Source organism: Camelus bactrianus, chromosome 8, assembly GCF_048773025.1.
Source record: "Camelus bactrianus isolate YW-2024 breed Bactrian camel chromosome 8, ASM4877302v1, whole genome shotgun sequence".
NCBI lineage: Eukaryota > Metazoa > Chordata > Mammalia > Artiodactyla > Camelidae > Camelus > Camelus bactrianus.
In genome coordinates this window covers 29,311,439-29,337,933 of record NC_133546.1, presented here as the reverse complement: position 1 = coordinate 29,337,933, position 26,495 = coordinate 29,311,439, and the positions used below count along the sequence as shown (strand labels likewise).

General features: G+C 39.9%; 1 protein-coding gene across 2 annotated transcripts in view; it reads right to left on the bottom strand.

Moving 5' to 3' along the window:
- Positions 1-24,510, bottom strand: part of SAMD3 (sterile alpha motif domain containing 3) — a 53,062-nt gene extending 28,552 nt beyond the window's left edge. For both annotated transcript variants that reach the window (XM_074368383.1, XM_045524640.2), the window contains exons 1-6: positions 24,088-24,510; positions 23,222-23,411; positions 19,967-20,074; positions 10,276-10,461; positions 9,942-10,026; positions 3,468-3,635 (exon numbers count right to left, since the gene is read on the bottom strand). In XM_074368383.1, the coding sequence (XP_074224484.1) occupies positions 3,468-3,635; positions 9,942-10,026; positions 10,276-10,461; positions 19,967-20,074; positions 23,222-23,411; positions 24,088-24,166 (816 nt within the window). In that variant the 5' untranslated portion in view covers positions 24,167-24,510. The remainder of the gene's footprint in view (positions 1-3,467; positions 3,636-9,941; positions 10,027-10,275; positions 10,462-19,966; positions 20,075-23,221; positions 23,412-24,087) is intronic.
- Positions 24,511-26,495: the final 1,985 nt, after the last annotated feature.

The following is a 26,495-nucleotide window of genomic DNA, read 5'->3' as shown; positions in this document are numbered from 1 at the left end:
TCTGACTGGTTGAAGGTGATCAATCTTAGGCACCAGAAGGCCTGGGGGTTACGTGCTCATGGTCATCAAGTGGTTAATTTCTTCCATTTGGTGGCGGTTTTCCTTGCCTGAAAAACTCAGGAAATAAGCATGAGATACCATTACCTGGGTACTTCAGAGAGGAGCTACAGCAGAGGATATGGGGGAGGGGTCTGTCCTAGGAAAGCCCCACAGGGTCCTACTCAGTTACACAGTGAAAATAACGTGCCATGAGGTGAGGAGTTTGATTCGTTTAGCTCTAACACCTGAGATTTTCACAGAGTAATGCATTACAAAGTTAATTCCACCACACAGCCACGTGGCTCCACACAATTCCTGTAAGCTTTTAAAACCAATGCCTTCATCATTTAAACCTGATAATGCTGTCAGCAACTTAAGAAATTACTCGGTTAATCTACTGTTTTGAGAATCTAACTGTATCTCAGCTTATAAATAAAGAAGTATACTAAAGGGCATTTAAGCAAAGGAAACAGATTTATCAACTTACAGGGCTACATTGCTTGGATGTAAAACTAAACGTCAGAGGCATAGGTAGGGATACCACTGATGATGCATTTGGCTGCATCAGTGTACAAGCAGCAGTGACGTGGTATCATTACATTGAAAAAGGATTTTTAAACATTGCATTTAAACCCAGTATTTTATAGGACTGTTCTGGAAACATAGTCTGGGATTCGGACAAGTATAACCATCTGCATGCCACAGTTATTAAGTCTTTTTAGAAGTGGATATGAGGAACCTAGGCGTTTTTAAGACTCATGGGTGGATGCTTTGATGCTGCTGAAACTTGGGGTTTGGTAGCAGAGTTTAATCAGTGCTACACTGAACTCTAAGGTTGAGGGAGGTGGAGGGCTAGGGATAAAAGATCTGTGGCTAGACTCAGACTCATACAAATTCTGCCTGGTTATCTGCAGAAGCCCACGTAACAGGACAAAGAAATGCACCTTCCTTCATTAAGTCATCTACCGTTAATTCTTTGAGAAATTCCTTCCAACCACCAAAGGGAAAAACAACAGAAACAAAACATATCTAATGAAAAATCTCTTCCCCTCCCTTACTCCTTCCCCAAATCTTCCCCCAGTTTAGCAAACCCACCTCCCTGCCTTTGAGGGAATGGCTTGCTTCTGGCTTCTTGCCTGCATCCGCATTTTCCATCTCTGCAGCACAGGAAATAACTTTTTTCTATATTACAGAAATATCGTGCCCAGTCAAGTAATTTCAAAAGATGTGAAAGTTGCCAAAGTGTAGCTTAATCCAAATATTTTTAATTTTCAGAAATCGTAAAGATGTTAAAAAGGAGCTATCAGAAGTTCAAAATGAAGGTTGGGAAATAATTCAGGCTACTCGCCTGAAGTATAAAATTCCATGAGATAAGTGGTACAGTCAATGGATTTGTCTCTCCACTCTTCTTAGTGTTTTTCCATTTGCTCATCGCCATAGAGAGGAGAAAATATAGAAACACATCGTTTCTGTAACATTCTAGTCTAAATTTTTCTCCATTCTTTCATGTTTTTGCCTTAACAGAACACTAGGTCATAAACAGGGATGCTACAGTCTTTAAAAGAATCAGCAATTTGTAGCTCCATTTGTAAGAGGGAAAAAAGTGAATCCTTACCAATTAGATTTGCTTGGCAGGAAAAATGTTGGCTCGAGATGCAAACAATGACCATTTTATGATCTCTTTTTACCCCAGCTGGCAGGAAGATCAAAACTAAATTCTGTTGCAACTTAACTCATCTTGGGCCCTGGTACATTCCTGCTCTGTTTTTTGGTAGCAAAGACCCCCATGTGGGTCTTAGTAGGATTCACCTTAGGATTCAGACATGTCTGGTAGGAACCACAAAGGATGTAGTTACAGGAAGAACTGAGGTGGTTTTGAGAGAGAACAGAAAGATGGTTGTACAAACTGGGTCAATGACAATGTGTCAACCCAAAAGAGGAACTGTCATTTAGTTGTGTCACTCGGGGTGGCCTCTGACCCCATGGGCTTACTCTTGCTGGGGATAATTTCTACATTTCTGATTTTACCATTCATCTATTCCAATGAATGTTGGTGGGACATGCCTCACAGAGAAAGAAGGAAGACTGAATTTGTAAAATTTTGATTCACTTACAAAGGAACTCCATTTGTAGTATATTCAAAATCACATATTTTGAGTATATGTATGCATAATGTAATTATGTTCCTTTACAAAGTGCCTGTTATTTTGAGAATATAAAAGATATTTTTAAATGAATGTAATTCTGTCTTATGATTTTAGTTTATAATTGGACTATTACAGTCAAAGTTTTAATAAAGTTACATCACTGAATTTAGGTACCTTTCATCTGTCTTGTCTTTTCATCAAGAGTAGACATAAAATTGTATTATCTTAACTGGCCTGTCATTTGAAAATTCCGTTGAAAATTATAATAAGATGTTTAAAAATACACCTTCATTTAAATTTTTTCTTATGTATAATGTTGGGGTGAACGGTTTACAAAATATGTTAAAAAATACTCCTGTCCCCTGGAGTTTATAAGCAGTAAAAATAAAACTGAGATGACCTGGCATAGGTCACTCTATTACAATCAAATGATTACACCAGCTGAAGTAGAAGATAGAATATTTACAACAAGTATATTCTCTAACATAAGTGTGTTTGTAGTGAAAATTAGATTTATGTAGTCATGTTGCATTGAGGTAGAAACAGAATTTGGGGGGACATGAGATGTAGCTGCTATACTTGTTGGTTTGGACATCCTTCCTAGGGACTTCAACTTACTTGATTAGCAGGCAACATTTTTGTTTCTGAGCATATTTGGGGGCTGTGAGGTTGTTAAGCAATATTTATAGAATTTCAGATAATTAGGACCCACATGAACATTACATATAGCAAACTCATTGCAGAGGGAGGAATCTGGGGTTCCGCCTGGGGCCCTCGGCCTGAGGTTCCTGACAGCTGCCTCTAGGTAGGTGCTGGACACCTTCTGGGCAAAGCAGGAACAGTGTGGGGTCTTGTATCCATGCATGTGATTAGTTTCTCCTGAAAAACTTTCGACCAGCAGCTACTTGATCCTACAATATGAGTATTGATAACTTTGGAGCAATAAGAACACAGGATGCATTTTAGGATGAGAGAAAAATAAATCATTCAAAGATCTGGAACGTAAGGGTTTCACCAGGTTTTTTTGAAGGTTGTGAAAGAATAAACTTGAGATGTTCAAAAACACTCTCTGATCAGTTTTTAGAAGTCCTCTTTTGGAAATACTATCATTCACGTGCAAATACATTTTTTTTTTTTTTTGGTTTCTGATCCATACCTCAAATTTTCAAATGGATAAAAAATGCAAATTTTGTTTTAATTCTTTTAAATGCTAGTACTTATTATCCCTTAATCAATCAACCAATCACTAAGTTGTCAGAACAATGAAAGATGCAATCTTACTTTTATCTGGACAGTTTTCATTTCATCAAATCTTCTATCAGCAAGAGATTTTCTTGTCTGGCCTCTTCGGTGGCCAAATTTACACTTATTTCTCAGCACTTGTTCATCATCTTCTATGGGTCTTCGAACATATTTAAAGCGATCTTTTAGGGCTCGTTTCCATAAAAACTGTGTGAAATGATAGAACAGGGCAGTTAGTCTTCAAGGAGATTGGAATAATCCTATGTAAACAATAAAATCTTTATTTGTCTGTCAAAAGGGCTTTGGGCTTGAAATTATTTTCCCATCACGGTAATAGAAATAATATTTCTATCCTATTTATCCTAACAACAATCTTGTAATGTTGCTATAAAAGGTACATATATTTTATATAGCACACAGTGATAGCACTATATAGCTGTATGTGTGTATGTGTGTGTACAACTATATACAGCATCGTATAGCTAAATATACTGGCTTTGAGTCTAAATTTCATAGTTCCTAAAATTGGACACTTTCCGCCTTACTCTGCTGTCTCCACAATGCACTCCACTTTCCTAGAAAAGAACTGAACACTCACTTATGCATGTGTGGACTCACGCATTTGTTTTAAATGCATCATCAGATGAAGCAGCACGTGCGGTGGAGGAGAGGATGGGCTGGCGCTGAGAGTTGTGCGCAGCTAGAACAGAGAGCCCAAGATGCCGAATGGTAGAAGATGTGGTAGAAAACAAGGCAGGAGAGAGAAGCCAGCCCCATCCCGAAGGGCATGGTTACCCCATAAAGACCTTCAAGGTAATCTGGAACCAGATCTTTTCAAATCCCTCTCTGTGGACAGGCTGCACCGGACTCTCATAGGAAAACATCACCCATGATTCTTTTTCTGAAGCATCACTTCTTAAACTCCAGCCTGAATCACTATTCCTAGAGGACTTGTTAAAACACAGGTTGCTGGGTCCCACCCTCAGAGCCTTTAATTCAGTAGGTCAGGGGTAGGACTGAGGATCTGCATTTCCTCCAAGTTCTGGGGTGAGACTCTGATCCAGAAGGTCTTCGAGGAGCCCAGATGTCTGTATTTTAAAAATGTTTTATAGATAACGCAGTTGCAGATCCACGTTAGGAAGCCCTCCTAGGCTATGTTGAATGGGAAGCCTAGATGGTCAGATCTGAGGTCTGGAAGAATCTGTCAGGTATGTGGATAGTTTGGAAGACCAGAGACGTGGACAAGAGCTTGGGGACACACTTGGGCTTCTTTCTCAACTTGCCAATGTTCCTAACATTCCTTCCCTCCACTGGGCCTTTGGTTTTGGACTGGAAAGCTCTGTCCCTCTCCTCCCCAACCCTGCTGGCATGTAGGTAACTCTTACTCTCCCTCCAGATCTCAGCTCGGCCATCACTCCCTCATGGCCTCACTAATAGTTCAGTTTCCTTGGTTATCAGCTCCTCCCTTCCCTTGTCAACACTTATCACACTGGTAGTTTACCCTCATCTATGGGATAGTTTTCTGTTTTTGTTTCTTTTCTTTTCTGTTCTTTTCATTTTTCTTCTCTTCAATTTTCCCCTTCTTTCCTTCTTCCCCTTCCTTCCTCTAGGCTATAAGCACATGGGGACAGCCCAAGCCTGTTTTGCTGACCAAGCCCAGCCCAGTGCTTGATGCATCCTGGAAACTATAAACATGGCGTGGCTTGTGTCAGTCCTCTGCAAAGTAGAGGGACCCAGGTGCTGAAGGAACAGACTAGAAGCAAGACTCTAGTCTTGGCCTTGCTTGATAAGTAATTCACTGTGTGAGGAGTCACCCAACATCTCTTAAAGCCTGGGCCTCAAGGCTGCTTCTCAGCCCCTCATCTTCCCTGCGATGCCATGTGCTTCAACAGGCCCAAGAGTAGGGGTGGGGAAGGAAATGGCCCTTTGCAGTTAATGGGATCCATATTTACCTCCTCATCTTGGCTACTAGACGGTTAAGTCACGGAGTGACTTTGGGCATGTCTTACGAGCTCGGGCAAATGGGAAATGCCACTGAAATCACATTAGTCCAGTGTCTGGCACTTAGATTTTGTCATTCCTGGTTCCCTGGCTTAAGTCTCAATACAAATATTCTCTGCCTTTGAAAAAGCACTGGGACCTAAATTGGAAAGACCCAGGATCTAGGATTAGCTCCAGTACATATTAGCTAAGAAATCTTTAACAAGTAACCTCTTAGTCTCTTCAACTGTAAAATGGAACAATAAGATTAGTCTTGCCAATTGCACTGGGTTGTTGGAAGGCTCAAATGGATAGCTACTCATGGGAAATATTTGTACAGTAAAGTGCTGCTCATAAACCCTGGACAGCCCTGGCGAGAAGCGCTGTTGGCTGGGGACTGGGTGACGGCTTTCACAACAATTAAGCGCACGGGTGTGTATGGGTCAGAGACACTTCCTTACCTCACATAGGCTTGTGGGTCTGGACGCTGCCATCACTGTTTTACAACAGTACAGAAATAATGGGTGGTTTATATTTTTCTTAGCCCTGAAATATGAACTAGTGCAAATGCATTTTTTTCCTCATGTTTCCCACAGCTCTGAAGGGCTTCCAAACCTGCTGACCTGGTAGGAGGTATCATTGCAATCAACTAGGACATTTTAAACTTGCCAATATCTTCTTCCCAGCCTCTCCCTTCTCTCCTTACTAAGTGTCTGATGGGAACAGAAAAAGGACAAATCAATGAAATGGTCCACGTGAGCACTCAATCAATGTGTGTTTCCTGAGTGTCTGCTACAGGCCTGGCACCGAGAGTTCCTGATGCAGATGCCGCAATAGCAAATCCTCCTGTCCCTGAACAGTCATCCCCTTTCTCTACGCTTCTCCAGCTAGACGGGTATGCAAACTGCTCCATGGACACTGCTCTCCCCTGGTCACTCTGAAATAAAACACAGCTTTGAAGTCATGGCCTCCTAATCAGATATGCAAATAGTCCAAGGCATCACCAGCAGATCTTTGCCTGACATGTTAAACCCAGGTACAATCATTAGGAAACATTTAGACAAACCCAAAGTGTGGACCAACTTACATGACAACTACACTAGACTTATTCCAAAAATAAACATTAGGAAAAAATTAAAAAGGCTGGGAGACAGTCCTAGACAAAAAGAAATTAAAGAGACATAATAACTACATGCAATACATAATCCTTGCTTAGATTTTATAGCAAAAAGAATCTATTTTTAAAATATTGTTTGAAGAATGGAAGAAATAGGAATATGGTTTGTATATAATATGCAATTATTGTTAATTTTTTAGGTATAAAATGGTCTGTGGTTACATAGGAGATTGCCCTCACCCTTACAGGATAGAAGCTGAGGTGTTTAAGAAAGGCACCTGCAACATGCCTTTTATCAAATGCTCAGTCAAAACAGACAAACGAATATGAGAGAGGAAAAGTCAGTGTGGGACAGTGGTCATCCCTAGTGACTCTAGATCAGTGATTCTCAACCATCAGAGATACTGCCCCCCTCAGGATACATCTGGCAGTTTGGAGACACAGTTGATTGTTACAACAGTTCATGTGGGTTACAACTTGCGAGTTCCAGGGATGGTGCTAAATATTCCACAATGCACAGGACAGCCCCCACAACAAAGAATTATCCACCCAAAATGCAAACACTGCCCAGACTGAGAAATCTGGGTCTAGGTAAAGGATGTTCACTATAATAGTCTTTCAACTTCTGTGTAGATTTGACAATTTTTGAAATAAAAAGTAGAGAATATCTGTATCTTATAGTAACCTATAATGGAAAATAATCTGAAAAAAATATACATATAAAACGGAATCAGTTTGTTGTACATCTGAAACTAACACAATATTATAAACCAACTATACTTCAATAAAAAATTTGAGAATTAAATTAGTCCTAAAGCCAAATGCTTCCTTGTCTGTGCTCTTTCTCCCTCTCTCTCCCTTTCACACACACACATTAATGTTCTAAGAACTTTTCTACATCTTCCACTGTTACATTAGAAATACAACCTTGCACATGCTTGCAGAGAGAGTTTGGGTAAACATCTACCACACACCAGAGTTTCCCCTTCCACCCTATGTGTACAAACTTGGGCCAGAACGTGTTAAGCAATTTTGCAGGTCTCATCAGTTAACCATGTTTAGTCAAGATCACTGGAAACAAAAGTGGGTAAAATGCACACAAGATCAAAGTAAGCATTATTCATTACTTTCTATTCGTCTCACTTTGATAACCATGAAAATAAAGATCAAAATGGAATTGGATACATACGTATTTGCTTATATATATATATATATATATATATATATATATATATATATATATATAAAGATTCTCTGGAAGGACCCTTTAATAATACTGGTTACTTCTGGGAAGGAAAATTGGGTGACTGGAGGGTAGAGGAGGGAAGGAGATTTTTCCATCTATACCTTTCTAGCTTTTGAATTTGAATCCCATGAATGTATAACTTATTGAAATAGCAAATTTAGATTGTTCCTTTAAAACATAACTAGTTCTATACACCATAACATGAATTTGTTGGCAGACATTATATCTCAAGTGTAGAAGGAATTCTTCTAACTAATTTCTGTCAGTCATGTTGTGGTGATTATCAGTATTAGGACCCCTGGTTTGTTTGGGGTTTTTTTGGTTTTTGGGGTTTTTTTTTTGCTTTTTAAAGACTAAATTGGGTTTATTTTGAAGGGCGCTTTTATATGCAACAGCATATGTTAGAATGGATGTCACACTAAAAGCAAGTACTCCTGAATACTAGTCTGAGCTTCAGTGGTTACTGGTTCCTGATATTATGTCTTTCCTGAGTCTGGGTGGTGAAAGAGAATCTTTAAGGCCCTCTCCACTCTGCTCAGAAAATTCTATAATTCTATCCGTATATAATGAACCTTTTCTTGGGAGGAGGGAAAGAAAGAAAGAAAAGGAGAGAAAAAGAAAGAAAGAGGAAGGGAGGGAGGGAGGGAAGAAAGAAGGAAAACAGAGACCTTAAATTGTTTTTATATTCACAGATATTAGCGTTTATCTTTTGTTATTCAAATTGGAACTAATTCTTAAATTCTATGTCTTCAAGAAAGCACGGCAAAAAAAATTTCACACTAATATCTGCAATAAGGTACAAAAGACATCTATCTTGTTTAGATACGACTACCAATGTGGACGTACACAGCATATAGAGATAGGAGAACTAATAGACAGCACGTCTTTAGGTACACAAAGATGTAATTCTTCCCAATTGTCCTTTAAATCATATAGTTCCAGTGTCACATTACACTCAATTTTTTTTAACCACCATGACTATTTTTAAGAGTACAGGTCAGGAGTGTTAAGTACTGGGCAGTGAAGATTCCAGGCTTTTAAAGCCGAATGGCATGTGGGTCCGGAGAGTAAAGCATGTACCAAAACCTCTGGAGCAGTGTTTCTCCACCCTGGCTGCACATTAGAATCATCTGGGGGACTTAAAAAAATGGCAGGGTCCCGTCTTCCAATCAACTAAATTAGAGTCTCTGGGGATCCAGACATGCAGCCAGAGTTGGGAACTGCGGTCCCAGAACATCTTCAGGATTGGCTTTTGTCAGAACAGCCGAGAAGTGAGAGGTGAGGCTGGAGGTCTAGACTTCAAACCCGGACAACCACTCCACCCTAGCCTAGTGATGATAGCACGGATGCAGGTGTGGCCACATCCTTCTCTTTCTGCTCATCGCATCTCTTTAAAGATCCTTCCTAGAGATTCATCATTACACATGAGCTGCCAAACAGCTTTGAGAGATAGGAAGATGACGGCAGAGAGAGGAAGAAGACAAAGGAGGAGGATGGGAGGGATGAACATGTGGAGCACAGAGGAGTTTTAGGGCAGTAAAAATACTATATATGATACAATAATGATAAATACATTTATCCAAACACATAGAATGTCCAACACCAAGAGTGAACCTTCATGTAACCTATAGATGTTGGGTGATAAGGATGTGTCAATGAAGGGTCATCAATCGTAAAAAAGGTACTACTCTGGCGGGCAATGTTCAATGTCAGGGACTTGCATGTGTGGGGGCAGCGGGTATATGGGAAATCTCTGTACCTTCCACTCAATTTTGCTGTGAACCTAAGGCTGTTTTAAAAAATAGTTTTTTTTTTTTTAAGAAGACAAAGGAAGACAGACAGACACAGAGAAATCATCAAAACAAAACCAAAAAAGGAAACGAACAAATGAAAAATAACAGAGCCAGAGGGAGAGAGAGAGAGAAAGAGAGAAAGACCAAAGCTAAAAGTGAAACAGATTTATAGCAAGAGACTGAAGGGACGGCCAAAGGAACAGAATCAGAGAGAGACCAGAGTCGGAGAAACTGACAGAGAAAGAGAAACAGATAGACTTAGACAGACAGAGACAGGGACTGAGGAAAGGGGAATGAGGCACGCAATTACTGTACAATACAGGCTGTTATATTAAGATGGGTGGAGAGTAGCAGAATGGCGCCGCGTGCTCACTTACAAAGCCACCGCCGTCCTCGTCCAGGAAGGGGTGGGCCTGCAGCAGGGCGCTGACCACGTCGTTGTACTGCTGGGTGGTGGGGTACCTGTTCAGCACAACGAGGAGGAGATTTTTCAGTTCCAGAAGCCCACATTCCTTCCGATGAGTCCAAACTACATTCACTTCTCTTCAATTCTTTCTATCTGACAAGCTAGATATTCAAATATTGGGCAAAATTGGACTAATTACCAATACGTCCTCCAAAATCTGAAGAGAATTGGTTCCCAATGAATTCAACTCTACTCTGAAAACACACCCTCTCCCAAAGCAGTGAGTCTGCCCTGTTATTACTCACAGTGAGCCTTCCAGATACTTAGTCATGTCGGCCTGGAGAAACTCGATGATCCTTATCCTCATGCTGTGATCGGGACACTTCTGTTCTGCTAACATGCATTTGACGTCGTAAGGAAACTCTGGTAAAACATAGGACTTAGTCCACTGTAATGCTTTATTTCTTGCTAGGACATGCTTCACATTCCTTCTGTTAAATATAAACACACAAAGAGTGAAATTCTGTTTCAGATATGTGCAACTTATGAAAACTTACGATATAAACCACTTTCCTGAGATCGAATTATGTCAAAGTCATCAATCCATCTTCCATCCATTCATCTACCTGCAAATATTTGAAGTCTCCATAGGCATCTTTGTTTCCTTCCCCTGTGCACACACATAAATACTTGTCCTTCTGGGGAAAATGTCATCACAAATATAGACTATAGAATAAAGTCTGAAGTTGGAAAGAATATTGATCCGTATATCTTGAAGACGTAATATGTAATGCATAGCTCAAAACTGAACAAGATTTCTAACTAAAAGAGAGTCAGTTGCAATTCAGCAAAGCCAATGAGACAAATAAAAAAGTCAGCATCTGATTAAGAAAATTCTTCTAATTAATTTATTCGGCTGCTGTTCGCAGTGAAATACAAGAGCCACTTAATTTAGTTGGTCTTTGACTATTTTAATAAATTTAGTTTCTAAATTAAATATGAGTATCAGATACTCTGATCCATTCGGGTGAAATTACTACAGAAGGCTACAGAAAATGACAGCTACAGAAAGCAGATCAGTGGTTGCCTGGGGCTGGGGATGGGAGTGGAGAATGCCTTAAAAAAAAAAGGACACCAAACAGTTTTTTAAGGTGATGAAAGCATTCCAAAATGGATTGTGACAGTGGTTGCATACCCACATAAATTTGCTAAAATTAACTGAGCTGTATACTTGAAATGGGTGAATTTTATGTCACGAACATTAAACCTCAATAAGACTGTTTATAAAATTAAGTATCAGAATCACTTTGAAACCTTACAGTTAGTGACTGATCAAGTGTGTAAAAAGTAAAATTTCCAAGCAAGTTAACCAGAGGCAATAGGGAGCTTTCAATCTGCTTCCCTAATAGGATGATTGGAATGGAAGTGAAGTAAAAGAGGCAAGCCAAGCAGAAGACAAAGACACAGAGATTTCCTAAATGAGCCCAAGCAGGTTAATCTTCTGGAACAAGCATGGAATCCGTAGTAGTCCAAACAAAATTCAGACGCGCTTTGAAAGGCCAGGCTTCCTTTAGAATTTTAGGTCACGTTTTGTAAGACAGCAAGAGGTATAATGAAACACGGGGAATAAAAACAAGAGGAGAAAGAACTCCCCTCTCTTTTCATAATAAGCTCTTTCTCCTTTTCTCCCTCTTTGGCAATAGCTGGATCCGTGGTGCAAATATGTCCTGGCTAAAATAAGTACACCGATAATTTAACAGTTGATTCAATATAGCAATAGGCAATTTCCAGAAGAAATCTGTGCTGCAGCCCAGGCTATTTTCCAGTATGTTCTCCTCTCATTTCATTCATTCATTCAGCCAGTATTTACTGGGGGTGTACTTTGTGGCAATTACTCTCCTACAATCCCTGTGTCTTTTGCTTTTCCATTTTCCTATTTCTTTCTCCCATGATCGCTCCCTTATCTACTCAGACCAAGTGTGTAAAGTAACAGCAAGTTTTGTTCTCTGTATTTTGTGCCTTTCCAGGATTTCTTTTTAAAGGTGCTGTAACTATGCAGGTGTTAAACTTGTTTTCAGTACAACATTTTAACATCTATTTCCTTTTCCCCTGGAGTTTCAAGCAGCTAAATTAAACTGCATGACCCCCTTTCAACTTCTGAGGTTGCCATGTCTTTATTTAGTACAGCATCAATGGATAACTCCAATACTCCAATGCCGTAAAATAGGGCTTGAGACAATTTTTACCTTCTTGTTCTCTGTATTTTTTCCTATATGCCTTTTCTTTTCCACACTAGGGGAGGGACTATATAGCACGGTATTATTTCTGTCAAATGCCTGGAATGTATCGAGTCACATGCAGGCTCTATCCAAGCCAGATATTCCGTCTTGCTCCTAATAGAATCATCAGACAAAATCAGAGGCATCAAATTTTCCTTTCCTTTACATTTAAGCAATTTAACAAAATATTCTGGAAGTGAATAAAATACAAGTTATGCTAACTAATACAAGTCAAAACCAGCATTACACAAGAAAAGGGACTCATCAGAAATTTAAAATATATTCTAATTTGGGTGCAGATAACTGCAGGCACAATCACTATCCACTACAAAATGATATTTGCATTGGATTTTAAAAATCTTTACTGTGAAGTTAAGATTCCTCATATCTTTATGGAGGTAGAGTTGGGCAGGACACCCTGGAAGTCAGCCCAAACTAAGTGCAGGGAGCAGAAAGCAGTCCTAAACTAAGAGGATGCTAATATTTCTGTTCCAATCTGACAGCCAGTGCTCTTCAACAAGATAGCCACCACAAAACAAGAGATCTTTAGGCCAGTGGACCTCAGTCCTGGGTTCACAGTCCAATCATCTGTAAAACTTTTAAAATGTGTTGATGATCCCAGTCTAATTGAATCAGAGTCTACTACAGTAAGCACTCAGTTTATACTTGTAATAAAATAAAACGTACAATAAAGTTAAGCTGACACATTCGATAATTAACAGTATCATTACTGCAGTATGTGCTAATTAAAAAAATTATGAGATGGAGATTCTCCAGAAAAAGCTCACGGACTCTAAAAGCTTTTTCTAGCCATAGTAAGAGTGAAAAATCATTTAATTCTTTTGCTCCCAAAGAACAGACAATCTAGGGCTCACCTAGAGTAAGGAAGATGGCTCTCTGCAGAACAAATCCAGCTGAACTCCAGCTCTCTAAGGAAAAAGTCTCAGTGTACAGAAGACAGAAATTAAGCCTTGGCAGGGAGCAGAGGAGGCATATATGAGGGCGGGACTAGTATTTTTATCTCCTGTGTATATAACTTAATAATTAGGGCAGTTCATAATGTGGTCCAATTTGTGTGCCATTTATTATCATCCAGCATCCAATGCAAATGCTCAGCTCCGTCCAAAACTCAAGCCTACTAACTTTCTAGAGCACACCATGCATGTGTCAGCAGCTGTTTCTGTCACCCCAATGCCCTATGTTTCCCCTTCTCTAAGGGCCCCTGGCTTGGAGATAATCTGCTACCTCGAGGGACTGCGATGTTCTTCTAGTCTTGTAAAATGGTTTTGCTTTCTGGTCCTCAAAGAAGAAGAGCAAGGGGCAAGGGGAGCACTTTGCTGTGAAGAACAGCCAGTCCCGCCACAGGGCTTGGCCCTTCACACATGACATGCCACCAGTGGCAGTGCCCCCTCCACTGCAAGGAAAAGCAGTGACAAACACCGTGCTCCCCCGGGGCTGAACTGAAAGACTGTGTACCACAAGCCACTCTGTTTTGAGATCCTACTTCCATTTGATTCTTTTCCACACACAAACTCGCAGATGACTTCATACACTGAAAATGGTATATATTGGGATGCCCAGTTTTATATTATCAATTCTGAAACTAAACGGCATGTACCCACAGCAACATCTAAAAGCTTAAATGTTCTTGGAACATAGAGGAAGAGAAAGGAAGCTACAGGAGGCTTAGTTTAAAGAATTTGCTATCATCTTACCATAGGACAGAAAAGGACCTTATAATATGTATCTTCAAAATAGGGACCAAATTTCACCAAACTCCAAAGTGAAACAGAAATGTTGCCTCTATGTTATTATGCCAGTACTCCGAGATTTACCTGCTTTATTTTACCTAGGCAAGACTCTCCACTGCTAAGAAAACAAAGTAAACAAGAAGTTTTAAAAGCCCAGTAGAGAGATACATGCCAATGACAAGGGGAGAGGCCATCTCTGAAAACAGTGAACAATGTCGCTGCAAAACACGCGTGGACTATGAAGGAAATGCTGCTCTACTGCTCAATTGATGGTATCCACCCCTAATTCAGAAAATGTTTGCTCCACATTCTCAGCATTTTGATGTTTGCTTTTAATTTATGTTTTATAGCTCTGGGCTATCACATCTGCCATTTAATCCATGAGACTTGCAAAGGAATTTAGCTTCTGAAAGGCATGTGTGAACATATAATCAAGCATAAAGTAGGGTAGAGAGGTGGTTGGCATCAGGCACTGTGCTGTGGCACAGACAGACAGACACCTCTCAAATCCTCCCTGACCTTGGTTGCCAGGGCAAGATTCAAAGATCCAGAAGATTTTGGGGGCATTGACTAATCAAAAAAAGAAGCATAAAATAAATAAATCTTTTATTTCTTCCCATTCCCTAGTTATTCTTGGCATTGATGGATGCACAAAGATCCAGAAACTTCTAGCCTTTACCCTCAATATTTACACTTACTAGCATGACAGCCACAAAAAAAGATCTCATGGAGCTGTCATGTCTGAGTCCCTCTTTTTCTTTTTCATTCCTCATTCATACAAAAGAAAAAGTAATGATACATTACCTACTCTGTTATTGCAGAATGGTTCAGTACTACTGCTTTGTAGTTCAGAATTATATGTCTTGTCTACTAGACTCTGAGTTCCCCTAGGCAAGGATTAAATTGCCCCCGACTTCATCCCTAGCTCATGGTGTATATTCAGTAACTTTTGGACTGAATAAAAAAGGAAAAATAAAAATCAAGCTTACTTTTATCTCTCTAAAGATTCCATATTAGATTTAATGAGAATAGGCAGGAGCCAGAAAATTATTTATCAGTCATGTAAGCCCAGTTTTCCCTGATTCTGCAATTCCTGTTTGGCTGGGTCCACAGATATCTTCTGTACTGAAGGAAATTTCAGTTCTAGCTTCATGAGCCAATGTTCCTCATTTCATTTGGACCACTGCTCAAGCATCACCTAGTTCACAGTTGAAGGGCTTCCTTGAAAACCCCATCTAAGTAGAACCCTCCTGTGGCTAACACACACATGCACATACACACACCACTCATTCTCTATTCTCTCCTTTCCATTGCGGTATTGGTGTTCATAGCACTTAAACATACACATATAATGTAATATCATAGGTACTCATTATTCTCTTCACCATTAGAATGTGAACTCTGTGAAGTGGGAGGCTTGGTCTGCTCTGCTCACTACTGTCTCCTCAGTGCCTACACCAGAGCCTGGCACAGAGTAAGCACTCTGTAAATGTTTACTATGGAATGAATGAATCCTGGCTTTGATAAGAGGTCAGTATTTCTTCAGGTGTTTCCTGTAATGTTAATAAAAGTTATACAAAAAAAAAGAATTCTTGGTCAAACAGAGTTAAATGAGTTTTCTTACTGTAGGACTCCTCAGAGCATTTACAATGTTCATGGACACTGGGAATCTCCAATCAAGGACTAGAGTTCGAGTGCAACACTTCCAAAGCACAGAGCCCCTAGGTATGTGTGTTCTATACACCCATGGGATAGGAGATGTGGGATCCTGCACTTCACTCTGAGGGATTCTTGCTGTTTCACTGACCTGGGATTCAGCATCTAAATGTGACCATTTACCACTCGTTCTGTCTTTGGTGCACTTCACTGAACCTCCCTTTACTACGTGCTGGAGAAGATGCACACACAACTGTGCTGCCCCTTACTTGAGCTGTGTGTGTGACAGTGCCTACAAACAATACACCAGGTGTCGACCAATTGACATTTGCCCCACTGAGCTTAGACAGGTGGGTAAGATCATTCTACAACATTTTATAGCAGCACCTGACTCAGGAAAAAAATTGTTAAAGTAATTTTTAAATATGTGTGCAACCATGACTAATTTATAATTACCCCCAAAGGCTGAAGCAAAACAACTACACATATATATTTAAAGTTCAAGCAAAGTGCTTTTAAAATAACATTTAGGAAACTTCTAACTGTTTATCTGATTTCAGGCTTTTTTAGGTACTAAAAGGGAAGCAAATAGTTTCAAATAGCGTAGATGAAAAACTAAGACTGGCATTGCAAAAAAAACCCAAACTTTCTAAAGATTTCGCATGTTGAGGATGGGACTTTATAAACCTTCCATCATGAAAGGGCATTTAAGCAATTGGATAAAGAGCACAAAATCACCTATCACCGAAGAAAACTGCATTGTGTCACAGCACCCTGGTGTTTCCTTAGGACACAGAATTCACCCACTGGCATTCACACATTTCTACTAAGGAATTTTTGAGAACCAAAATCAGGTGAACGTCCTGTCTCTAGAGCCTTCCTTTACTTCTTGTCTGCAAATAATCTGGATAGAAAAAACATGTTCCTTTTAGGGAACATAGGAAAAAAGATCACAAGAATAATGCCGGCCACCTTACATGGTGTGACAACAGCTTTAGGTACTTTAATTTTTAACTCATTTGGACCTCAGAGACTACATATGCGGGTGGGTGTTCCCATCTCTCATTGTGTTGAGACCACCTGGTGAGGAATGGATGAGTCAGGATTCCCAGACAGGTGTGTGAGACCTCAAAGTTGGCACGTGGTCCACCACCCTTCCCTGCCTCATGAAAGCAGTTGGCTTCATGAAAGCCTTGTAGCCAATCATCTGCTTCCTAGCCTGTTGTGTGTGCATGGCTTATAAACTCCTGGAGTTTAACTCTGTTTTGAAAGATAGTGTATTTAACAGCAAAGGAAACTATAAACAAAACAAAAGGACAACCTATAGAATGGGAGAAAATATTTGCAAATGATGTAACTGACAAGGGCTTAATTTCCAGAATATATAAACAGCTCATACAACTCAATAACAAAAAACAAACAACCGAATCAACAAATGGGCAGAAGACCTAAATACACATTTCTCACATGGCTGGATGAAAAAGGATGTGGGAAGGGAGAGAATCTGTCCCACCCCAATCCACAGCCCCAGGTAAAGGGCAGGATCAGAGCAAAAATATCTACAACAGGTACCCCTGCCTTGTCCTTATCTGCCCCTACACAGCTGGTTGCCTAGGAGGGCGACACCTGACCCACGCTGGACCCCTCAGTTTCTCTTCCCCAGATCCTGGACTAAGCAACACCGAAAGACTGAGTCCATTGGCTGGGACGCCCTGAGCTGTTTCCAGGGAGAACGCCCCCTGGAGGCAGTGCTGGGGCAAGGCACTCGTAGGCCAGCCAGTCTGAACAGGGCAGAGCAGCCAGGAGTAGGAGGATAAACCCGTCCTCAGAGGGAGAAGCAAGGGACCGAGGCAGATGCAGGAAGCAGAACAGAGGCAGAGGTGGCCCTCGCCTGGCTCCACCAGCGAGGGGGACGGCTTCACCTCTGGCTTTCCAGCACCAGCTCCTCTGTGCCCAGGGGACTTTACATGTTTGCCCTTGCATGCTGTGAAATGCTTTTCCTGCAATAGACTCCCCTTGTCTGAAGTTAGTATGGATTCGTATTTCTTACAGCCAAATATATATACTAAGGCAAGGGACATGAGTTGATTTTTGGACATGCTTAACTCTGACGTGCTTGTGGACAGAGATGGACGGCGGGGGGGCATATAGACTAGGAGAGACTTTATGATTAGAAGGAAGATATGGGGGTATTGGCCCTGGTTTCCAAACCCTCTTATTTCTCTCCATTTCTAATCCAGTTCTGTTATTTTCTCCCCCTTGCCAGACACTATAAAAATGAGAGATACCATGAAGCACAGGCTGTGCCTTTGACCAGCCACGGGAAAAAATGGGAATGATAATATGAGAATGGACTATCAGCAGAGGGCTTAGGAAAGAGCAAAGGCCTATAGAACCTACAGAGGTGGCACCCTCCTCTCGCACCGGCAGTAAGTAGGGAGAGGAAAGAAGCCCTCAGGAGAGGGGATTACCACCTGGAGCAGTGCTGTGTAGACAGGTACACTGAGTGCTCTCCGGTGCTTCCACTGTGCTCAGCACTGAGCAGGTGTTACTTATTTTTAGACAGTGGTCCTCACAAGAGCACCATGAGGAAAGCATTGTGGTTATTATTCCCATTTTGCAGAGTTGGAAACTGATTTACAGTGGTATTAGGGTTGGACTCCTGGGAGAGTTGTCGCTCTTCCTGTCTCTACTCACACCTGAACAGTCAGAGGAGGGACTGGCTGCTTGTGGTAGCTTCATGATGCGGTCACTGAGACCTCATGGCTGACTTCATACATCTGGAGCCACACTGAAGGACAGCACTTGGAACCAACCAGCACCCATGAGCAGAAAGGAGATGAATGATGCCACCACTGAAATGTCTTTACATCTCCTGAACCACAGACCAGGAAGACCACGGGGACCAAGTCTCACCTAGGACCTCGCCTCCCACCGTCCTGTTCGCCACCCCAAATGGGAGCCAGAGCCAAGGAGGAAGATAGAGCCTCAGACTGGGAGGCCCTGAGGAGCTTTGAGCCCAGGGCTGAGACTGCTAGGCTGAAGGTAGTAGAGAGAGAAAGAGAACAGAGAGGATGCCCAGAGCTGACCCGTTTTGTAGGAGCTCCTGATCGAAGGTGCAGTTTTCCCTGTGCTCAAAGGGCGGCTGGGGCCCGGTGGCCAGGGGTGGGGCTGCTGCCTTTAGTCCCCTGGACTCCCACCCTGATGGCGGTAAAGTCCGTGCTCAGGCGAGAAGGGCCCAAACAGAAAACCTAGCTAGAAGCTCCCTGACTTCTCTAAACTCGGTTTCACTCATTCACAAAAAAGAGAGAATGTATATATAAACAGATAAACAACAAGGTCCTACTGTATATCCCAGGGAACACATTCAATATCTTGTAGTAACCTATTACGAAAAGGAATCTGAAAAAAAAATGTATGTGTGTAACTGAATCGCTATGCTGTACACCAGAGACTAACACAACATTATAAACTGACTGGACCTCAATAAAAAAATATATTTTTTTTAAAAGAGACAAGAATGCCCACCTTGCAAGACTACTGTGTGGACAAAATGAGACAATAATGTAAGGATTTGTGAAAACTATAAAGGACCACACCCTGGCCTGACTATCGCCTAGTTACGCTTCTATACCAGCTGACCTCTCTCCTTTCAATGACAGTACGTTTAACAAAAAGCATTTGCTCATCAGCTGCTGGAAACAACATGTATCACAAGGCTGGGTGGCTGGGACTCGTGTACCAAGTCTCACCTACAGTCCCCCTCAGGACTTGGCTTGGGCGCCCCTTTCCTGCGTCTGGTTCTCTAGGTCTATAGGTTTCCTCTCTTCCAATGCAGCCTGTACGATGAAATACTATACCTCACAAAACCCGGTGTAGGAATATAAGGAAATGTTTACCAAAGCAGTGCCTCCATCAGGAACAGCCAGGCCAAGACAACAACTACCAAACAAAAACAAGGAATCCACGGAAGTCATATTCTATAGGACGTTATTCACAGAATAAATTCTGTCCCTGTGGCTACTGCCAATCACTCTGGACAGTTTATGACAGAGAAATCTTCTTTTTTCCTTAACAACGTGTAATTGAAAAATGCATAATATCATCTCAGACTTCACTTTTCCAATGCAAAGACCGAAAAGCTTAACCTTTGTCTTTTACCAAATAGCCTTCATCACTTGATACAAAAATCCTTTCCAGAAAAACAAATAGCTTCCACTTAGAAATACATGTAAGTACATGAAACCTCATAAAAATAACGGTAAATATTATTATTTAGCCTTAAAAGGTCGAGACGTTGTCAATCCCACCTCTGTTTCAGGACTCTTTGGTCAATTAGTCCATGATCAAGGTTTTCAGCTGGATGGGAAGATGGCACCTGCTCCCCACGACTGGCTGGACTGGAGGACTGGTCATCCCTGTCACCAAGAAAGAAAAGGCGGGTCAGGGGCTATTTGACAGGAGCCACAACCACTGCTGTCACAGTGGCTCTGAAGGTGGGGGTCAGCCCATCGTCAACTCTGTGATCTTTATCTGTTTCCAAGCTCCACTTCAGAGTCATGACTAAGAGAACTGAAAGGAGAACCCTTGGGGGTCATCTCACTCAGTATCAGGGTATCCATGCCAGGAGGCAGACGATGCTAGTCCACAGTGCTGTTTCCACCAATCTGTCATATTTATAAATGGCGGTATGATAATTGTTTGCTTTATGAAATAATGGTGATAGTAGAATGTACCTTTATTGGTTAATATTCTTATATGGCCAAAAAACAAAAAAACGGTGAACTCTGTCAGACCCCTTCTCTGTTCTCTGCCATTTGGGGAGACCTTTATTTTCTGTGTAATTTCATGATCTTAGAATCACACTCCACTAACTCCTGCATTTTCTGAGTGGTGCCCAGAAAGGAAAGCAACTTGCTCACCACCACAAGCTACTCAGTAGCAGCACCAGCTGACCTTAGTTTTCCAACTTCCTGTCCAGTGATTCTGCTACCAGATTCCACAAGAACACCACCAAAAAGCAACAGCAAATACTCCTATTACATATTCCTATCATTTGCCTAAGTTGGAGTAGGATGCCAAATATCCTGTCTAAAGGTGGCCTGTAAATTTTTTTTTTTCAAAATAACATACCAGGCAATCATCAGGCATTAAATGAAATTTGAACTCAAGTTGAAATCCATCTGCAATCTCTGATCTAGCCTGCTGTTTTATAAACTCTTTAGAAGGAGTCTTAAGCATCAGTTATTCTACCCACTTCATTTTACAGTTGAAACTAAGAAAAGTTAAGCAAATCTTCAGGGTTAGATGAGTAGCTAATATCAGAACAGTGATTTGAAATCAAATGTTTTGATACCTAGCTTCAGGGTTCTTTTTACTACACCGAGTTTCCTATCTTTATTAAGCACTTCCTAAAAGGATTTAATTAGATAGCATGTTAAATAAATAGTATTTCCTCATGCCTTTTTCTATTATCATGATTCCCACATGACAATATATTTGTCAAGTGACAATATATTGACAATAAGCAAATACAGCCAATAAATATTTTAACCATATATAAACAATAAACCCACCAGCAATTGTGGTTTTGCACCAGAATAATTTAATCTGAATGCAAAACGAAACAATCCTTAGAGTCAACTATTTACTGGCTTGAGTGAACCGCCTTCACTCATCAATCCCTGGAAGACCAGTGTTCGGAGGCTTGGCTCCATTTGAAAAGGGCTTTCTTAACCAGGTTAGCAAAGCTGATTATTTAACAAAAGACTACTTTGGTCTGAGTGAAGGAGGAGAGATTTTCTCAAAGATAATGATACTTCTAACATCCGTATGAGTAAACATGGAGTTAAGTACTGTATTCCTTTTCACAACCTACAGATGAAGCAACAGGAGTGTCAACATTTACCATAATCAGTCCAAGTCAGTGGTAGAACCAGGAATGAAGCCCAGATTTCCTGGCAGTCCAGCTAGTTCTCATTTACTAGAGAACATTATAAATTGATTTGCAGTGGAAGCAAGGCTGTCTGTTTTCTTCCAAGCTGTGCCTAAGGCAGTATCAAGATTCCAGGCAACTGAGGGGAACTTCCAGCTCAAGAGTCCAACTCGTCCAAGAATGCTGGGAAATTACTTTGAGCTCTGCTTGAGGTTTCCACCCTCCCTTTGCTGGAAAGGAGTGAAAGCATGCAACGGGAACTTCATCGAAAGTCATATATTGACGAGTATGCTTTTACATAGATATGTCAAAACCACGTTTAGAAGAAGTCCTTCAAATAAATCAGATGGTGGAATCTCCAGACCAGCCATGGACCATTCCTTTAAGCCTGCCTATCCCCTCCCATGGCCCAAACATCCAAGTATTCTAGGACTCTGATTACTTAAGTCAGGCCTCTCTAACATAGTGCTGCTTCTAAAAGAGCAAGACAAAAAAAAAATATGTATATATATATATAAAAATATATAAATATATATATTTAAAAATATATAAATATATATATTTAAAAATATATAAATATATATATTTACAGACATAATCTGGAAAAAAAAACTAAAGTAAAAACATAGAATGGATTTCACCAAACATCATAATCTTATTTTAAAAATTCATGAATAATTGGTCTTCAGCAGTTATCTAACCTTAGAAACCTTCCAAAAAGTCTCAAATATGGAAAAACCAAATCAGAATGCCTAAAATGATCCTGGGGGATAGATTTGTGAAGATTTTGATTTTATAATTTCTGTTACCATTCCCTTTTACTGCAGAAGTCAGCGATTGCAGTTTATTGTTATTTGATTAAAAAACAAACAAACAAAGGGTGAGGGTATAGCTCAGTGGTAGAGTGCATGCTTAGCATGCACAAGGTGCTGGGCTCAATCCTCAGGACCTCCATTGCAAAACAAACAAACAAACCTAATTACCACCCCTCCCCCCAAATAAAAGCTTAAAAATAAATCAAGAAACAATAAAAACATCCCTAAACCTCAAAGCCACCACAAATTTTTATATGTGATTTTACAGGATGCTATGATAGCAGTCAGTACCCCAAGAATACTGTGAAAAATGAGAAACTCCACTGCAGCAAGAGTCTTAAGCAAATTATATTATGAAGGCCTCTAGAGGAGAATATAAATTAGTTACAAGAAGGAATCCTTGGCAAATAAATAAATACACACATAAATAGCTTTGGGAAAAGCAGAAGAGCAGAAAAAGATGCTTTTCTCGAATCCTAATGTTAAGACCTAAGCTGCAGAAGTCCACTTCCCCATGTGTCGTACGTGCATTTTAACTGCTTGTGACAGAGCTTTCTATATAGGGACTCTGGGCTCATAGGTCTTCCCTAACAACTGGAGTTAGTGTTTAAAAACTGCTGCATTAAACAAAAATGTATCTTGACTTACAAAACTTTGCAAAGAGTATCTTTTATACCAGTATCAGAGATACTGTACACACGATCTAGCTGAAAACAGGAACAATTTTCAAAGAGGCTTAAACCCTAAACGTCATGCTACAGCCATCATCGGGAAAGCGCAGCATCAAAAATAAGGCCATTCACGCACAGACTTACTCTGGGGCTGCTTCCACTTGCAGGACCCGGGCTGCTTCTCGAGGGCTTCCCGGGGACTTCAGTTCTTGACTCTTCTGCTTATATTTTTTAATTAAATCCATTAGAACAGCTTGGTGCCCAATTTTCTTTACTAGTTGCTGAACCATTCGATCATTAAGCGCTAGAAGAGCAGCCCCACTGACTTCTTCCTCTGGGAAAAAGAAAAAAAAAATGTCTCTACATGCCTGCCAGGTAAAGGACTGTAAGATACAACGCTCTGAGCAGGCAAAATTATTTCTGATGTTAAAAGGAGTATCTAAACTTGTGCTCTGCAGTTATAAAATTATCTGTGTTTTTGACAAAAATAGAACACTAAGATTGCATAATTCCAAATCCATGTCTGCCCCTAAGAAAGTACCAGAACATGGAGTCATAATAAAAACATTTTCTTTCCACATCAACGCCTCCCCTCTTCTGATTCTTTCTAACAGACATTGCTTTTGTAAGGAAAAAGAAATCTTTTTGGAAAAGTATTCTTAATGGTACCTCCCAGGCAATATTCACTACGTGTAAATCCAACACTGCACAAGGCTGCACAAACAATGCACACACTGCATACTTATGGACAAAAGCAGTATCAAATTCATATATCAAATATGTATTTTAAGTAACTCAAGATATATTTTATTCGAGTTGTTTTTGAAATATCAGATTCTCTTGTGGATATCAGGTCAAATGCAAATTCTCCTACAGTCAGTAGAGAAATGAAAGTTCCCCACAGCAACTCCACATCAATGTTCACATGCATTAGGAAAAAAAATCAATAACAGAGGACATTCAGTATTTAGGCTGCTCAATTAACATTTTTGAAAGTGTAAACAACTCACCTTGAAACCTATGAACTAGCTCTCCTAAGTTTTTCTCCACCAACCAATTGCAGACCTGCTCAACTGACCAGGTTTCCATTGCTGTATCCTGTAGGTACACCTGTAGAATAAAAAGAGAGAGTCTTCAGTTTTTCTTTCTGATTGTTGCTCTTTCATTTATTCATTTGTTTTTACCAATCTGTTCTCTAATCTCAGCCCTTCCTCTGCCAGACTCTTTTAGACTCTTAATCCTAAGCTTCTTTAAAATTATTCTTTTCTGAACACACATCTAAAATTTGCTAATAAAACACTCTTTTTAAAAATGAGATCAATTTGAACCTATTTCCTAGTCTCATTTCTCAAATTTCTTCACCTTCTCCTACTTTTTTTCTACAGGCATCCCTCAGCTTTACTAACAGACAGCTAGAGACGTACAATGGTACCCAATCCAGTACCATTAACACCCAGGTTTCTTCACAAAGAAAAGAAAGGTGTGAAATTCACCACTAGTAGGCTCATCAGGAAACGGGTGACATTTACAAAAGGGGTGGGCAAGGGAGGAAGGATCAGATAAAAGCCTGACAGAGATACTTAGTAAACCAAGACTGGTTAACCCCTTGCTGCTCCCCAGGGAGGAGAGATTGCTTTGCTTCAGCAAGAGGAGGAAGTAAGAGCCAAATTCTCAGGAGAATCTGAATGTTTCTTTCCTTCCTTTCAATGATATTCTTACATATTCCATTCAGTTCTAGAACTTTATTGAACACCATTATGATTGGTAAAATAGCTAGGACACACTAGCAGGTTAATTGAAAACTTAGAGAAAAAATTAGTTGGCAGATTCAAAATGGGAAAATAATTCAATATATTAATAATTGTAAGTGAAAGAAGTACATAAGAAGTTGACAAGGTATATTCTTTAGCTCTTCAGTTATATCTGCATGGCACTATTCTTCTGTAACCACTTGGAACACTTAAAACAAGCAAGCCAATTACAATAATTTTTCTTATTTCCCTTAGGCAGCTCATTCTCTGTTTTTTCCTTAATAATTCAATCCAAATTACTTTTATGGACTGAGGAGAAACTGAAAAAAGCTTAAAACAGTTTAATCTTTTTAACATTACTTTTCTTAGTTGCATCTATTTTTTAAAAAATTGGAGTACAGTCAATTGCATACAACGTGTCAATTTCTGGTGTACAGCACAATGTCCCAATCATGCATATATATACATATATTCGTTTTCATATTCTTTTTTATTAAAGGTTATTACAAGATATTGAATACAGTTCCCTGTGCTGTACAGAAGAAATTTGGTTTTTTAATCTATTTTTATATATAGTGGCTAACATTACTTTTGATTTCATCTTTCAAATGAAATGATAGAGATTTACTTGTGCAGTAAGGTACTAACTCTCCTATTAAGACAGAGGGAAAGCTACTTTTAGAGAAATGGAATCACAAAGAAAGATAAAAACAGGTGTTAGATCATCTGTTTAAGTTTTATTGCTAGAAGTTCTCAAAATGAGTATTATATTGTATTTTTCATTTTTGTGTATTTGAATGTTACAGTTTCCAACATCACAGTTGGATGGTGGAGAGAACACATTTACCTTTCATTCTTGACAATCTGAAAAGATAACAGTCTTCAAAAATCATTTCCTAGAAAACAAGAACACTTCAAAGTAATAAGCCTCATTCTCATAAGTACTCACAAATACCAAGTTACAAAATTGAAAACAAGGGTTAAATATAGAAGAACGTCCTTCTGAATTACAGCAGTGGATTTAATTTGCCACAACAGTAGCCAGGACTCCTCCCCTAGGCTAAGCAGCAATAGCAGGGTGTGAAAAGTCATTATTTGCAAGACTCCGGTGTAAATTAAAAATCACACCTTCCTGTCACACTTCTGGCTTCCTTGTGAAGAGCAGGACTTAGAAAAAAATAGACAAGAAAGAAAAAAAAGACAACAATTCTCTAAACTTGAAGATTAAAAGGTATGCAGAGCAGAAGATACTGCCCTGCAGCCATCGATGGACAAAAGGAAATTTGAAAAAAAAAATGAATCCTTGGAAACCCTCTCATATTTTTTTAATTCCCGGAGTTTCACAAAATCTACTTCTGGGAAAACCAAAGCAGTTATCAAATTATAACCTCATACAAACAATAAGATTTAAAGAAGTATAGTTTTTGCCTATTTGTTTTTCTGAATATTTAATAAGATAAAGATACTTAGACAATGTGACATCTTTAAGTACCAGCCTTACAACTTCCTCTCACATATATCATGGATATATTATTTATGATCTTATATGTCATGAAAGAATAAAAAATATATCAAATGAGAAGAGCGGTATCCAGCAGCTTTACTGCATATCCAGCAGTTTCAGAAACATCTGAAGATTTTGAAATGTGAGGGCAAGTATTATCACT